Here is a 16,083-nt window from a genome sequence, read left to right on the forward strand (position 1 = left end):
GAAAAGTTTAAAGGAGTTATCCACCATAAGGTGATATTAGTATGTACCTGGCAGACAGTAATGGACATGCTTAGGAAGGATCTGCGCTTGTCTTGGGGATAAATGGCTATGTTGTGAGATTACCATAACACTGTGACTAGCTTTTTGTGAACTGTTATTCCCTGTTTGAGTTTTCTTCTTTTGTCTACAAATCCCATAATTCCATTTTCCTCCCTCCCACACATCAGCCACCCCACCCATTGAAACATAAATCAACTGCATCCATTCAAAAGACCTGTGGTTTTCAATCAGGGTGCCTACAGCTTTTGCATTAGTTGCAGATTGATCTCTCTCCCACCAAGTGATCGCTCCACCCATTGAAGCAGACAGGCTCCCTGTCATCAGCTGACTAGTGAGTCAGGTCTCGGCCGCATTGCAAGCTGGGAAAAATCTGAGACAACAGCCATTTTGTATGCTGGTAAAAATACATATTGGGGTGAAAATCACAGAATTGTGAGAAAACCGTCACACACAGGTACAGACACTATATTATAAACTACACTAACTTTACAGCCCCTGTAGCATAGTCAAATAAAAAAAATTCCTGGAATACCCCTTTAAGGTCTCCCTCATCCTCTGCTTGTTCAATGTCTACACAGAACTTACCCTAGTGCAGTAGTCTCCATCCTGTGGCCCTCCAGCTGTTGCAGAGAAGAGAGAAGATGTGTTGAGCCCCCTCTCCAGGAGAACAACACTGTTAACACACAAGTGACTGATATGGAAATGAGTTGATCGTGAACAGGGTCTTATGTCTTGGATGGCAAATGCCAACACTATAATGAGGGGCCAGCTTGATCTTTCATATGGGGCCCTCTCTCCTCTATGTACACCCCTGAGTGCAGATGTAGTAACTTTTCTCTAGCCCTGCAGTCATTTTACCTTCCTGCAGAAATAAATCTTTATACATAGCCAGTAATTTCTGTCCACATTAACTGTATTCTGTCTCTAGGACTCATTAATGTCCTAAGAAGGTTTAAGCCGTTCCTGAGTCTATTGAAGTCCATCCAGGAGAATATTGAGATCTGCAATACTTAATCTGTGTTTTTCATTCCTTCCTTATTATCAATTCAACTTCAAAGGGGAAAGACTTTGATGTATTTGTTAATTCCAGCAGGATTCTGTCAAAGAGATCTGGGCACTAACATCGGGGCAGTGACATGTGCCAACCTAGAACATATATAGGGAGAGCATGACAGTGTGCTGTGGATAAAAGCATACTAAGAAGAGAGGGGGCCCATAGCAAAGATCAGAATGGACCACCCATGATATTGTCCCGTTTTGCCACATAGAAGCAAAGGGCCTCACCTTTTTTTTTACCCTTGTGTGAATTCCCATCAAGCCGCGTTCAAACAACGTAAATTCCGCACATCTGCATGAATTTTGAATCCGCATTGGTTCGGTGCAGATTTCTGCAGATGTTAAAAAGATGCCGAATTGATGTGGAATTTGTGCAGAATCCATGCTTAAATGTTCACGCGGATTCCACATGATTCCACATCTTTTCATCGCAGCCACCCAGGACTCCTGCACTGCTGCAGTACTACTACAACTCCCATCATGGACAGACTTGTTTCCATGATAGGACTAGTAGTTCCCCGGCTGCAGGACTCTGGGAGACTATGGAGCAATAGTACTACTACTCCCATCATGAACAGAGTCTGTTCCATGTTGGGAGTAGTAGTGCAGGGGGAGAGGGATTGATTGCATCGGGTTTAACTTCTAAAACCTGATACGATCAAAAGTTATTATACGGGGTAGCGTGCGGCATTATATCTTTTTTTACTGTCAAAAATTCATATTCAAATACCCCGCTGGGAGCCCTGAATGGCCAGCACCAAGTAGCCATTCAGGGCTCCCGGCAGGGTTTTAAAAATTCGGATCATGGTTTTTAATATAGATGGCCGGCCAGGGATCGCGGCGCAATGTCACCCGCTTCCCTGACAGGAGCCATCTCTCCTACTACAGCTACATGATGAGAGCTGTAGTGGGAGAGATGGCAGACATGCTGCCTGCTACCCCGGTTAATAACTTTTGATCACATCGGGTTTCAGAAGTGAAACCCGATGCGATCAATCCCTCAGCCCCTTTACTACTACTACTCCCAACATAGAACATACTATTAAAGTTAATAGGTAATAAATTCATGCGGAATTCCATGCGGAAAATTCACGCAGATTTTCCACCGTGTGATTGCAGCCTCAGGCCCCTAAAAAATAAGTGTACAGAAGAACATAGATGACTGGTAAGGAATATGGACAGCAGCTGTGTGGACACAGATAGGAGCCATAGAGATGCTGAAGGGCTGAAATGCATTTAGCGCCTATTGTTCCCCCGAAAGTGAAATGAAAAAGGTGTCTGGCAGCTGCGTATCTCCCCACACTCTCACATTATTGAAGAAAGTTATTGGGGGTCAATGTAAACTTTGGTCAATCATTTATTTATAGGGATATTTCAGCACTACCGTGGAATCTGCGGTGGTGCACGAGGTAGGGTAAAGCCACAGGTAGAAGAAAGATGATACCCAGCACTCACCAGGGATGCTTAGTGAAGATTTATTATGTCATAGTGTAGTACAAGAACGCGTTTCGGCATGGGAGCCTTCCTCAACTGTCTGCCTAGGCAGACAGCTGAGGAAGGCTCCCACACCGAAGAGCGTCCTTGTACTACACTGTGGCATAATAAATCTTTACTGTGCATTACTGGTGAGTGCTGAGTATTATTGTTTTTCTACCTGAAACATACTAGAAGCCCAATGTCTTATATACCTTCTTATACAGGTGTCTCTGATGTCAGCATTCAGTTAGACCTAGAAGCTGAGTTTCACTTCACTCATCTCATCATGACTTTCAAGGTAAGTGTAATATACATGAAATAGTGGGCATGAACCTCAAGTGGGGCCATAAACTATATTGGAGCCCAATCCATAGGCATGACATAGTTTAAAGGGTTTTGCCTCCATAATGTTTTATGACCAATCTATGATCTATAGATCTCATGTTTTTTTGACCTCCATGACTTACAGAAGGAGCTTGTTTGGGCACTTTCTGGTATTATGTAAAGGGCTTCATTATTCTATAATAAACAGTACTGTAACATTCTAATACAATTTTGAATGAATTTTATTTTTAAGATCTCTGCTTGCTGTTAATAGGAACAATCATGTCTACAAGTAGTCTTTGCGAATGTTGCATACATTTAGTGTCTGTGAAATATGTAATTTTTTTTTTTGCTTTAGACTTTCAGACCGGCAGCCATGTTTGTGGAACGGTCAACTGATTTTGGGCGAACCTGGCATGTTTACAGGTATTTTGCCTATGACTGTGCAGGCATCTTCCCGAATATTTCGCGCAGCAACCAAAGAAGGGTAGAAGATGTGACATGTGAATCTCGGTATTCTGAAATAGAGCCATCCACTGAGGGAGAGGTAAGATCTGAAATAAATGAAAGCACCATGGCATATGTTAGTGCTCTATATGTAAAACATAGAAGCGTTAGGCCACATGTTCCTGGCTGTAATATGGCTGTGTACAACTTCAAAGTTATACAGAGCCATAACAGTATACTCATGGTGTCTGTAACACTTCTAGGGGGAACAATTCAGCAATACATAGTCATACTGTGGTGCCACAGGTGGTGTTAGGAAGGACCGTATCACTTTGTGACGCCAGGGCAATGTTAGCCTATACACTGTCCAAGGTTAGAGACAGCTTCTTCTGGGCCAGACATGAGGAGTAAAGGAACACACCGAAGTCAGGTTATGGATAACTGTCTTTAGTGAGCAGGGTGCAGATGTTGATATACAGTATGGTGCAAAGTGGAGAGGATGCAGTGTAACCCCTTAGGAGCCCTGTTGCCTTGCTGGGACTTATGGTGCTTTCACCCAATAGATAGATACAGACTCGAGAAAGGATTGAAGATTGATCCAGGTAGCTGGGGTTCTGTCAAGGCCCTGTAGCTTTCTCTGCAAGGGCATGAACTTCCCACGTGCAGGCGATCCTTGCAGAAGGATTGGATAAGACCTGAAATGATAGATTTGATCTGGGCCTTCCCTCAGAGCTTCTCCACAAACCTCACACCTTTACCACATTGGTGCTCTGCTCACACTAAACTGGGGTAACTCCTCCCCCCACTACACTATATGGACAAGAATTTAGGGGTTCCCATTTGGCATACAGGGTCACATGGGCTTGCACTGCTCCACTAAACATATATAAATAACACATAACATAACATTCTGACAGAAATATATTAACCATTTGATAAAGTGCTTCAACATGATAACAGTGATAAATAGTCCCTGAGTGGGCCCAACACCTGTGCCGCATGTCTGTCTGAAAAAGTCCAAAGCCACAAGACAGCCTTTGGTGCTGGGACACCAAAATATAGCGCACCATGCTTCTGCAGTTCACTGTGTACTCCACACTAGATGGCACCATAATTTACCTGTACCCCTGTATGCCATCACTCCCTCCACTGCCACAGCTTACGTCTAAAACTAGCATGTAATATAAGGGTTATTTATCATTTTGAGGGAGATCCTAAACCTAGCAAATCTAATAGTTCTTAATGAAGTGCATTATAAGATATACTTTATTTTTGACTTTTCAAATGTAATCCTCTTCTCTCTTTGTCTTTAGGTGATATTCAGAGTACTAGATCCAGCAATGCACATCAGGGACCCATACAGCCTTCATATTCAAAGTAAGTCCCTTAGAAAGAAATGAAAGCATACCTCCAATGATGGTCCCAAAGGCAGGATATGGTTATAAATTTTGCCATAACTTTGGAGCCCAAGACTTGCCTCAAGACTATAGAGATCAGGAGATGTATTTGACGGAAGTCCCATGCAAGTCTATGGGACTTACAGCAAATCCGACTCTTGATTGGACCACAGGTATTCTCCCCAAAGCTGTTTATATTCCACAACTGCAGCATTTAAACGATAAATAATGTAAATTGGAGTGATCTCTGACGTCCGTCCTTACCGGCAGGTGTCAGCTGCATCTAGCAGCCGGTACATGTTGCATATGACACTGGCCAAGCACCATCAACCAACCCATTAGGTAATGTACTGTACATCATGGGTTGGGAAGGGCTGACAGAAATCTAAAACCTGGCACCTGGGATTTATCAAGCCCTGATGTAATGAATGCACATAGTGGGGGACATGTATCAAAGATTTTACCCCTGTTTTGTGTGTATTTTTTTGCGCAAAATTTTGCGCAAGCCCTTTTTTTGCGCAAAATTTTGCGCACGTTTTGGTAGAGCATGTCCTCCAGATGTGGCTGAATCAGGGTACCTTGGAGTGACCTCTATAGTACGCATGGATTTATTAACTGCGTACTTTTTTTTTACACCCAAAATTTTGCCGCAAGAGCAATTTTTTTGCGCAAATATAAGCCATCTTGGACTTAACGTAGCAGGATGCTCTAAATCATCGATTCTATTTTCCAAAGAGTGGATTTAGGAGATGACTATATTTACCCGCAATTTATGACGCTCATTGCGCTTGATTGATAAATTTAGTGTTTCTGCACATAACTTAGAATTCAGGAAAAGGGGTAAACTGCTTCTACCATACACAAATAATGATACATGTCCCCCAGTGACCCTACCTGCAGAATAGTAAGTACAGATCTGGAGTATGAACCAGGATGTAACCTATGATAAGTAATGTAGTGCATTTACACATTGGGGGAGATTTATCAAATGTTGTGCAGGGTGACAGCGGAGCAGTTGCCCAACCAATCAGATTACAGCTTTCCTTTTTTAAAGGCTTCTGAAAAATGAAAGCTGGAATCTGATTGGTTGCTATGGGCAACTGCTCCACTTTCCACTGCTCAAGGTTTGATAAATGTTCTCTAGTGACTCGTCCAGCAGGATAGTGAGTGCAGCATCAGAATATAGTACAGACTGTATTTACAGTAACATTTTTTTTTTTTTTGTGAATTATGGCGGTATGTATCTTCTATAATAATATTCGGAGGGGAGCATTGTAATTGATGATCCAGCCTCCAGTAGCTGGGAGCAGGCTGATACAGGAGGCTTATAGAAGAATTAACAGTTCATTCTTGAGTTATTTCCTAACAGTTACGGGGACGTCTGACTCCCTATTGAATGTAGCAGAGCTATTTGTGAGCCGAGGGAAGATGTCTGGGGCTGTTACTGATTTAGCCTGTTGCTTCCAGCTTTGCTGCACTTCCTTACATGGCAGGCTCCCTGTATAACGGATGATACTGGGTGTTGCTCTTGGCTCCACTCCAGTCACCAACCTTGTGTAGAGTTTATAAAACAGATTACTTTAAGTCCTGACAGGTCCCAGCTGGTAGAATAAGTGGAAGCGTCACACTGTAGACCCCAATTAACAAGTGTATGAGAGAGTTAGGACCACCAAAACGTAGCCTCAGTCAATAACAATGCATAGACCAGTGCTTCCCAACCAGCGTGCCTCCAGCTGTTGCAAAACTACAACTCCCAGCATGCCCGGACAGCCTTCCGCTGTCCGGGCATGCTGGGAGTTGTAGTTTTGCAACAGCTGGAGGCACGCTGGTTGGGAAACACTGGCATAGACTACTTCCTGATGGTTGTAGGAGACAGGTACAGAGAAAAAGACAAATAATGTCCTGCTTTAGAGCTCAGGCACATGGCTGTAATAAGCTATGTTCACAAGCGTCAGAATTTGCACAGAAATCGATTTGGCAGATTTGCACAGAAAATCTGCAGGTATATATGGACAGCATTTTCTAAATGGCAGCATGCCCATCAGTTTGTAGAAAGCTGCAGATTTTCACAGCAGATATAATTCTATATGATGAAATGAAATCTGCAGCGATATCCACATGAAACATGTCCGATTTTCAGAGATTTCCAGATATGTGGCTTAAGGGTACGTTCCCACACGGCGTATTTTGCTGCGTATTTGCTGCGTATTTGGTGCTGCGTATTTTCCTACCCATTGACTTCAACAGAGAAAATAAAATACACAGCAGCAAATACGCAGCAAATACGCCGTGTGGGAATGTACCCTTAAAGGGTAAACAATTTGTTTTAAATCAAATAGTGCCAGAAAGTTATACAGATTTATAAATTACTTCTATTTAAAAAAAAAATGTAATCCTTCCAGTACTTATCAGCTGCTGTATACTACAGAGGAGGTTCTTTTATTTTTGCATTTCTTTTCTGTCTGACCACAGTGCTCTCTGCTGACATCTCTGTCCTTGTTAGGATCTGTCCAGGGCAGGATAGGCTTGCTATGGAGAGCACTGTTGTCAGACAGAAAGGAAATTCAAAAAGAAAAGAACTTTCTCTATAGAATACAGCAGCTGATAAGTACTGGAAGGATTACAATTGTTTAATAGAAGTCATTTACAAATCTGTTTAACTTTCAGGGACAAGTTGATTTAAAAAAAAAAAAAAAAAAAAAAAAAAAGTTTTCCACCGGTCATTTAGCTTACATTGAAATCTGCAGCAGAAAATCCTGTGCATCAAATCTGTGTACGTGTGAACGTACCCTAAAGGAGTGATCTGATTGATTGCTATGGGCTACTGCTCCTCTTTTCCTCTGCACAGATTTCGATAAATCTCCCCCATTGTTTTTAATGGAATTCTGCTGCCCCATGCACACTGCTACATTTCCATAGTTGGGAATTTATGTTCATTCTTTCAGTGGATTTACTCAGAAATGTATTGTCATCTAAAGGGGAAGCAGTGCAGTCCGCGCAGTCCTTGTGCCAGCTGCTGTCTGGCAGCTCTAGGAATCTTGGGCTGGAAATTTTCCGGCAAGGGATTCTATTATGTGAACCTGGTCTTAGTTCCTTCAGAAGAATGCTATATGGCAATGCATGGAGGATGTACTGCTCTAAACCAAGGGGCCATAATTCATGCACCACTATATTCATGAGTTATTTGGCTTTGGATCTGTGGTCACCCAAGTTTGCTCATAGTTTGCGGAAAAATCATAGTAAAACCTTAAAAAAATGTTGGGGGAAAAGTGACATTGTAAAACACTTTATAAAACAAATATAGTCTATTTCTAGTGTCTTCCTCATCTACCACAATCAAAGCTGCATTGGTTTCTATAGGGTAAAGAACAATGTTGTATTAATGAACAAGCTTAAAGCTTATAATGAGAATATTAAAGGGGTATTCCAGGCAAAAACTTTTTTTTATATATCAACAGGCTCCGGAAAGTTAAACAGATTTGTAAATTATGGATATGACAAAAAGTATTATTATTATTTTCCTAAAGATTTGTAAATTACTTCTATTAAATAATCTTAATCCTTCCAATAGTTATTAGCTTCTGAATTTTCTGTCTAACTGCTCAATGATGATGTCACGTCCTGGGAGCTGTGCATGATGGGAGAATATCCCCATAGGAATTGCACAGCTCCCGGGACGTGAGTCATCAGAGAGCAGTTAGACAGAAAAAACAACTCAACTTCAGAAGCTAATAACTATTGCAAGGACTAAAAAAATTTAATCGAAGTAATTTACAAATCTGTTTAACTTTCCGAAGCCAGTTGATATATAAAAAAAAGTTTTGGCCTGGAATACCCCTTTAAATCTACATGGACAATATCATGGCCACCCGCAAAACCTGACAACTCTTTATAGGTGCTACTTCATATAGCGTGCTCTCTATGTTTCCCCTCTTAGGTCTTCTGAAGATCACCAACCTCAGGATTAATTTCACCAGACTGCACACACTGGGGGATAATTTACTGGATTCCCGACAGGAGATAAAGGAAAAGTATTACTACGCTCTGTATGAGCTGGTGGTGAGGGGTAACTGCTTCTGTTATGGACATGCCTCCGAGTGCGCTCCCATTCAAGGCATCTCCAAGGACATCGAGGGCATGGTAGGGGTCTCATGTTTGTTTTGATTTTTTTATTTAGCTAAAGATTATTAATTTCATTGTTTCCGTTCATTGAAATTTTTCTGTTTGTGGTCAGTGACAGGAAACATTCATGTTTACATGCACATTCTGAAAAACATCTTGTCCTTGTCCTCCCTACACAGCAATTGTTACCAGATCCATAACCTGTAGCTCCTGGGCCCCAGCGCAAAATCTATAACAGCGCCCCCCCCCCCCCCCACACACACTTTCCATGTACCATTTATAGTACTGATGTCATCTTAAGTGACCCCCTGAGGCATCAGTCCTAGGGTCCGACTGCTACTTGTGCACCCTCTATACCTACTCCTCTAGTTGTTATAATATCTCAGAAAAGGGATATTCTGATACCATTCTGATAAGACCGAGTAGGAATACTTATACTTTAATTCTAGAACTCGCTGATACCAATTACGAGTACTTTTATTTTAAAGGGAATCTGACACCAGGGTGACCCGGTTTCTGGCACAGCTTACCTTGCTGATATGTGGGTTCCTTGTTGTGTACAATGGAGGCGGCTGCTGTAGTATGAGCCAAGATTTCTCTCTTCTCCATTAGACAGAACAGGGAATTTGCACTGGCGGCGAGACCGATGTCTCTGGAGCAATTATGCTGACATTGACATGGTGAGCAGTGGTAGAAACCGGGTCACCGGCACTATCTACCTATAAATTCAAGTTAGTGCAGGTGGCTCTGCTGTAAGATTGCCTTTAATAGTAGGTAGTTTCCCTAGTAGGTATTACAGATAGTTGCAGACATTAGTAGCAGCCCTCCTGTAGACTGCAGCCCCCCCCCCTTGTAGACAGCAGCCCCCCCCCTTGTAGCCAGCAGGACCCCCCCTTGTAGCCAGCAGGACCCCCACTTGTAGCCAGCAGAACCCTTCCTTGTAGCCAGCAGGACCCCTCCTTGTAGCCAGCAGGACCCCCCCCCCCCCTTGTAGCCAGCAGGACCCCCCCTTGTAGCCAGTGGAGGAGGTGGAGTGACCTATGTGTCACATGCTCCTCCATAAGATGCCATGATGCGGACGGCAGAACAGGGCAGCGGCAGTGATACGGACCATAGAACAGAGAACAGGGCAGCGGAGCACTCCACCAGGCATTGGATTTGGTATGGGGGACATTAGATGAGTCCCCGATACCATATAAATACCTGGTATCAGCCCCGATACTGATACTAGTATCAGTATCGGGACATCCCTATCTCAGTATATACAAAGTAATCACCCTGAAATAGATATGTGCTGCTGCTGGTTTAACTGAGGATTGCCTAGATTGATACAGTAAAGCCCTTTTACACAAGCTAAGGGCTACAGCTCTGGTTGATCAGCACTTGTTTAAAGAGGTTTTACCATAAGGTAAATAGGTCCCAACATACTTAGTTGAAGCACAATTGGCAGCCTCCAGTCTTCTTGATGTTACAAGGTTTCCACACCTGGATTTGGGATTTTCTACCATATTTCTTTGTAGATGCTTTCATGCCCTGTAACGTTGGATGGGGACGGTGGGTGAAGCCATTTTCAGGTCTCTCCAGAGACGTTCAATTGGGTTCAAGTCAGTGCTCTGGCTGGGCCACTCAAGGACATTAACAGAGTTGTCCAGGTGGTCCAATCTGGAACACACTGGATCAGGTCTTCATTAAGCCACTAACAAAACACCCCCACAACATGATGCTGCTAACCAATGCCTGTTTTCCTCCAGACATGTTTCTAAAAAATAAGGCCAAAATGTTTTAATCTTGGTTTCAACAGACCAGAAAACCTTGTTTCTCACAGTCTGAGAGTAATTTAGGTCCTTTTTTGCTAAATCCACCAGTTTGAAACTCTGCAGAGATTTTTGACACCATAATGTTTCTCCCATCTATAGGAAGAATCTTTAGAGCTCAGTAAAAATCACCATTGGGTTCTTGGTCATCTCTCTTACCAAGGCCTTTCTTCCTGATTTCTAAGTTTGGTGTGGTTGCCAGCTCTAGAAAGAACCTGTATGAGAATAGAAAATGAAAGAAAATAGACAGCGCCTCATTACCCCAGCACTCCAAGTCAGGAGTAATGTTCAAATCCAAAGTGAACTTGTTTATTTGCAGTACAATAAAATAATAAATAAACTACTGATGCGTTTCAGGGGGGGAACTCAACCCTTCCTCACATTGGCCGGAGGAAGGGGTAAGTGCACCCCAAAATACATGTAATTGGTCCTTTTATTATTTTTTATACGTCAAATAAATGAGTCCACTTCGGATTTGAACATTACTCCTGACTTGGAATCCATTTTCATTGGGATACAGCACCTGACATCAGAAGTTTTCTTTCTTCACTACCATACCAAGCTCTAGGAGAAGTCCTAGTTGTCCCAAACATCTACTATTTAGCAATTTTTTTGTACCCTTCCCCAGATCTGTGCCTGCACAAATTTCTGTCTTTGAGCTCTACAAGCAGTTTTTTTCCTACTTTATGACTTAGTTTTTGCTCTGATGTGCATTGTCAGCTGTGAGACTTATATAGACATGGCTGTGACTTAAATCACATTCAATCAACTGCAATTACCATAGGTGACTCCAATCAAGGTGTAGAAACATCTCAGAGATGATCAAGAGAAATAGGAGACCCCAGTGCTAAATTTCATAGCAAAGGGTCTAAGTACTTATGTCAATGAATATTTCATTTTTCATGATACATTTTTTTCATAAATTTACAAAAAAAAATCGAATTCTATTTCCACATTCTCAGTATGGTATTGAGTGCAGAATGTGCACATTTTAGAAAAAGACCCCAACATATCAAAACATTGAAAAAAAATTGCAGGGGTCTGAAAAGTTTCCAAATGCCATTTTATATGTATGTGGTAGACATCTTATTTTACCAACGTTCACACAGCGCAATCTATTGAATACTAGATTGCACGAGTTACCACTGAAATATACAGCCCTTCAATTTAGTCATCGTAGGCCGCACAACACTTGTTTACACGGACACACAAAAGATCCAATTAGCCGACAAATTTGTGTTTTCTGGTTCGTAGGCTGATTTTTGGACTTTTTTCAGAGGTCAGTTTTATGATGGAACAAACACTCATTCAATTCATTCACTGTTTCTAGTAAAGGGGTACTCCGGTGGAAATTTTTTTTTTTAATCAACTGGTTCCAGAAAGTTGAACAAATTTGTAAATTACTTCTATTAAAAAATCTTAGTCCTTCCAGTACTTATGAGCTGCTGTATACTGCAGAGGAAGTTCTTTTTGAATTTATTTTCTTTCTGGCCACAGTGCTCTCTGCTGACACTTCTGTCCATGTTAGGAACTGTCCAGAGTAGGAGCAAATCACCATGGCAAACCTATTCTGCTCTGGACAGTTCCTGACATGGACAAAGGTGTCAGCAGAGAGCAATGTGGTCAGACAGAAAAAAAGTACTGGAAGGATTAAGATTTTTAAATAGAAGTAATTTGCAAATCTGTTTAACTTTCTGGAACCAGTTGATAAAAAAAAAAAAAAAGTTTTCCACCAGAGTACCCCTTTAATTCAATTGCTTTAAAAAATAAAATTTTGAGTCATTTCCGCTGTTTAGGTACATGGCAGATGTGTTTGTAAACACAACACCAAGGGGCTTAATTGTGAACAGTGCGATAATTTCTTCAATGAAGTTCCCTGGAGACCGGCTGAAGGGCGCAGCAGTAATGCCTGTAAAAGTAAGTGGATATCATCGGGTTGTTTTTTGATCTATGTCAGCTATTTATGCTTCTGTCCATGTCACCCTTTTGTATTTGGATTACAGCAGCCATTTTAACCAGCTATGGGGCTATCGTTTTGTCAGTAGGTCACACTTTATAGACATGAATAGTCCTTGCCTGACACTCTCTCGTCTTCCCACTCTTCTCTCCATGACTTTAGGTTTACTTTGACTGCATTCAGTGCCTGATCTATCTTCACAGGGGTCTTAGAGCAATAACTATAAATCCTCTTTTATTTTCAGAATGCAACTGTAACAATCATTCCCGAAAGTGTCACTTTGACATGGCAGTATACCTGTCAACCAGAAACACGAGCGGTGGTGTCTGTGATGACTGTCTGCATAATACAATGGGGCGAAACTGTGAACTTTGCAAGCCTTTCTACTACAAAGACCCCACCAGGGATATTCGAGACAGCAATGTCTGCAAAGGTATCTGGAACATGAATACTCTGCTCCCCTGACCCTCTGTTTTGTTATGTCCCATGTCTCATAGATGACGTTATTCTCTCAAATAAAATAGAAAAATAAAACCTCAAATGCAGATCTATGCTCTATATACTTTTATAACTGTGGTGGCCCAGTACAGGAGATGTTGCCCCGTACCCATGCTGCCCCCAGGGCCCTAGCCTCTTTTAGTGTCCCCAGGGCCCCTTGCACCTGTTTCCCCCCCCCCCCCCCCACCCACCCACTGTACATATGTTCTGCAGTGTATTGTATTATAAAATGTCTTGTATCTTTAAGAGTTATGTCATGTGATTGTTACCCAGGAGGTATCAGTGACCAGGTGATCCCAAGAGTGACCTATGGGCTCCCTGCTAGTCTCCTCCATATAAGCCCTGGGTGGAGGTAGCTTCTCTCTCTTTGAGCTCTGCTCTTCTGCTAAGCATAGGTCCAGTGCAGTCGTGCCTAGTGTGTTTGTCCAGAGTGTTGGAGACCTCAAAGTAAAGTCCTGCAGCCAAAAGCAATTCAAGTAAGCTAAAGTCACAGCTTTATGAGTCAAGTCAGTCCCTGTCATCTGTCAAGTCAGCGTGGTCTACATTCAATTGTCCAGTCCTACTACAAGTCTCAGCAAGCCCTTAAGGTCTCTGCACCACTGGTCACCTCCTTGAACCCTGGCTGAACTGTATAGACTTTACCAACTGTCTACCCTCAGTAAAGCTACCGTTATCCGTAACTTTGCGTCTAAGTCTTTATTGCCCCACGTGCCTAGCCCAGGATCCAGCGGTATACCTTTGGGTGGTTATAGGCTAAACCACACCCTGGTGTCACGAATACAAGGGGTTAATGCCATCTGCCTCTAGGGTAACAAAATCTGCTCTAATCACACCCCGCTACCACATAGCCATTTTTGTTACTCCTCCAATTCATCTAAATGAGACCTTGTAAGTAGTCTTCATTAAACATAGTTTTTTTTTTCTGTATACAGCTCTTCTGCAGATGTATGTGTCTAGGTGTGCCTGTGCTTTCTGATCCTAAGTTAAAAGTTAACTTATTCCCTATTAACAGGATAGGTGATAAGTAGCTGATCGTGGGGGTGGGGTCCAACTGGTGGAACCACCATGATCTCCAGGACGGGACCCCATCTCTCTCAGTGAGGAGCGCGTGTAGTCTACTGGTAGACGGCATGAGCTCCATTCATTTTTATGAGATAATGATGCCTTTTCAGCGCTATCATAGAAATTAATGGAACGCTTGTTCATAGAGTGGAACACTCACTGAGCGCTGGGTCTTATCCTGGTGTTTACAGGGGGTCCCGGCAGTTGAACCATGATCAGCTACTTATCCCCTATCTTGTGGATAGGGAATAAGTTAATTGTTGCAGAAATTCTCCTTTGAGGGTATGCTCACATGGCAGAAAATGTGCGGAATGTCTGCCTGTAAAACATGGGCAGACATTTGCATGTTCTGACAGTGCTGGGACCACTTGGAAATGTTCTGTCTCAATAGACTACAAAGCATTTCCGTGTGGAGTCTACAGAAACATGGAACCTGTTCATTGTTTCTGCATACGCCGAAATCAGAAATTCTGCCATGTGCACAGTGCAGCAGAATCCAATTGCACAGTGCAGCAGAAATTTCGCCGTGTGAACATAACCTTACACTCTTTAACTGTGTACTTGTAACACTCATGTTTCAGTAGATTGGAACACTGATGATAGTGGATCCGCTGGAACTGTGTGGTAGATAATGGGACCGTATCCGGGAGTGGAGTCTAAGGTGCTGCTGGTTTTCACCAGAGCCCGCCACAAAGCGGGATGGACTTGCTGTGGCAGGTGGAACCCAGGTCGCTACCCCTGGCGCAGCCTGACCACAGGCAGCTGAGGACATTCGAGGCAAAGGTGGGATAAGGCAACTCGTGGTCAGGATAGCAGAAGGTCAGGGATGGTGGCACAGTAGCGTAGTCAGGAACGTAGCAAGTGGTCAGTAGGCAGGCAGCAAAGGAGCAAGGTCAGGTCATGGAGCATGGGTATGATACACGGCAAGGCAACTCTCAGGAACGCTTTTTCTCAGGCACTAGGGCAACAAAGATCTGTCAGAGAAGTGTGGGAGGTAAAGGAATTTATGAATGACCCACAGGTGTTACTTCACTAATGGGCACACTGGCCCTTTAAATCTTAAAGCTACAGCGCGCGCCCCTAGGGGACGGGGACACGCCCGCTGGAGCAGAAAGGCAGAGGCGGGGGCAGGAGAAGCACCAGGTCAGTGACTGGCTGGGATTCGCATGCGGGCACGTCCTGCGATGCGAATTCCAGGCGTTCCTGGCAGCAGCAGGTAACGGGACCATGTGTGCGGCCGGAGTGCATAACGTAACAGTACCCCCCACCCCCCCTTTGGTCTCCCACTCTTTTTACAATTCAGAAAACTCCTGAAAAGGTCACGGTCCAGGATATCCTCCTCAGCCTCCCAAGAGCTCTCCTCAGGACCGTAACCCTCCCAGTTGACCAGAAAAAACTGTTTACCTCTCACGCTTTTAGTGGCAAGAATCTCTTTAACTTTGTAGACGACAGAAGAGCCGGAGACAGGTGTGGGGACAAGATTCTTTTGAGAAAACCGGTTTATGACAAGAGGCTTGAGGAGAGAGACGTGGAAGGAATTGGAAATACGTAACGTAGCAGGTAGACAGAGTTTGTAGGAGGCAGGATACATTTTTTTAGAATTTGGAAGGGACCAAGGTAGCGAGGACCAAGCTTGTAACAGGGTTTCTTGAAGCGGATGTACTGGGATGAAAGCCACACCATGTCACCAAGAGAGAAGAACGTAGGAGGTCTTCTACTCTTATCAGCTTGTGCCTTTATGCGTGAAGAAGCCTGGGATAATGACTGTTGGGTCTGTTGCCAGATGGTGGAGAAGTCACGGACCAGCTCATCAACAGCAGGGACACCGAAGGAAACTGGGAGAGGAAGAGGAGAACGGAGATGGAGTCTG

At 43.2% G+C, this 16,083-nt stretch overlaps 1 protein-coding gene across 4 annotated transcripts in view; it reads left to right on the forward strand.

Annotated features, from left to right (window-relative positions):
- Positions 1-16,083, forward strand: part of LOC130275991 (laminin subunit beta-2-like) — a 112,118-nt gene that overhangs the window by 58,132 nt on the left and 37,903 nt on the right. For all 4 annotated transcript variants that reach the window (XR_008844976.1, XM_056524766.1, XM_056524768.1 and 1 more), the window contains exons 5-10: positions 2,817-2,890; positions 3,275-3,463; positions 4,677-4,740; positions 8,698-8,900; positions 12,493-12,613; positions 12,898-13,086. Coding sequence is in view for 3 of the 4 variants with exons in the window: in XM_056524766.1 (XP_056380741.1) it covers positions 2,817-2,890; positions 3,275-3,463; positions 4,677-4,740; positions 8,698-8,900; positions 12,493-12,613; positions 12,898-13,086 (840 nt within the window). In the remaining variant the exon portion in view is untranslated. The remainder of the gene's footprint in view (positions 1-2,816; positions 2,891-3,274; positions 3,464-4,676; positions 4,741-8,697; positions 8,901-12,492; positions 12,614-12,897; positions 13,087-16,083) is intronic.

The sequence above is a fragment of the Hyla sarda genome, chromosome 6 (genome assembly GCF_029499605.1).
Source record: "Hyla sarda isolate aHylSar1 chromosome 6, aHylSar1.hap1, whole genome shotgun sequence".
NCBI lineage: Eukaryota > Metazoa > Chordata > Amphibia > Anura > Hylidae > Hyla > Hyla sarda.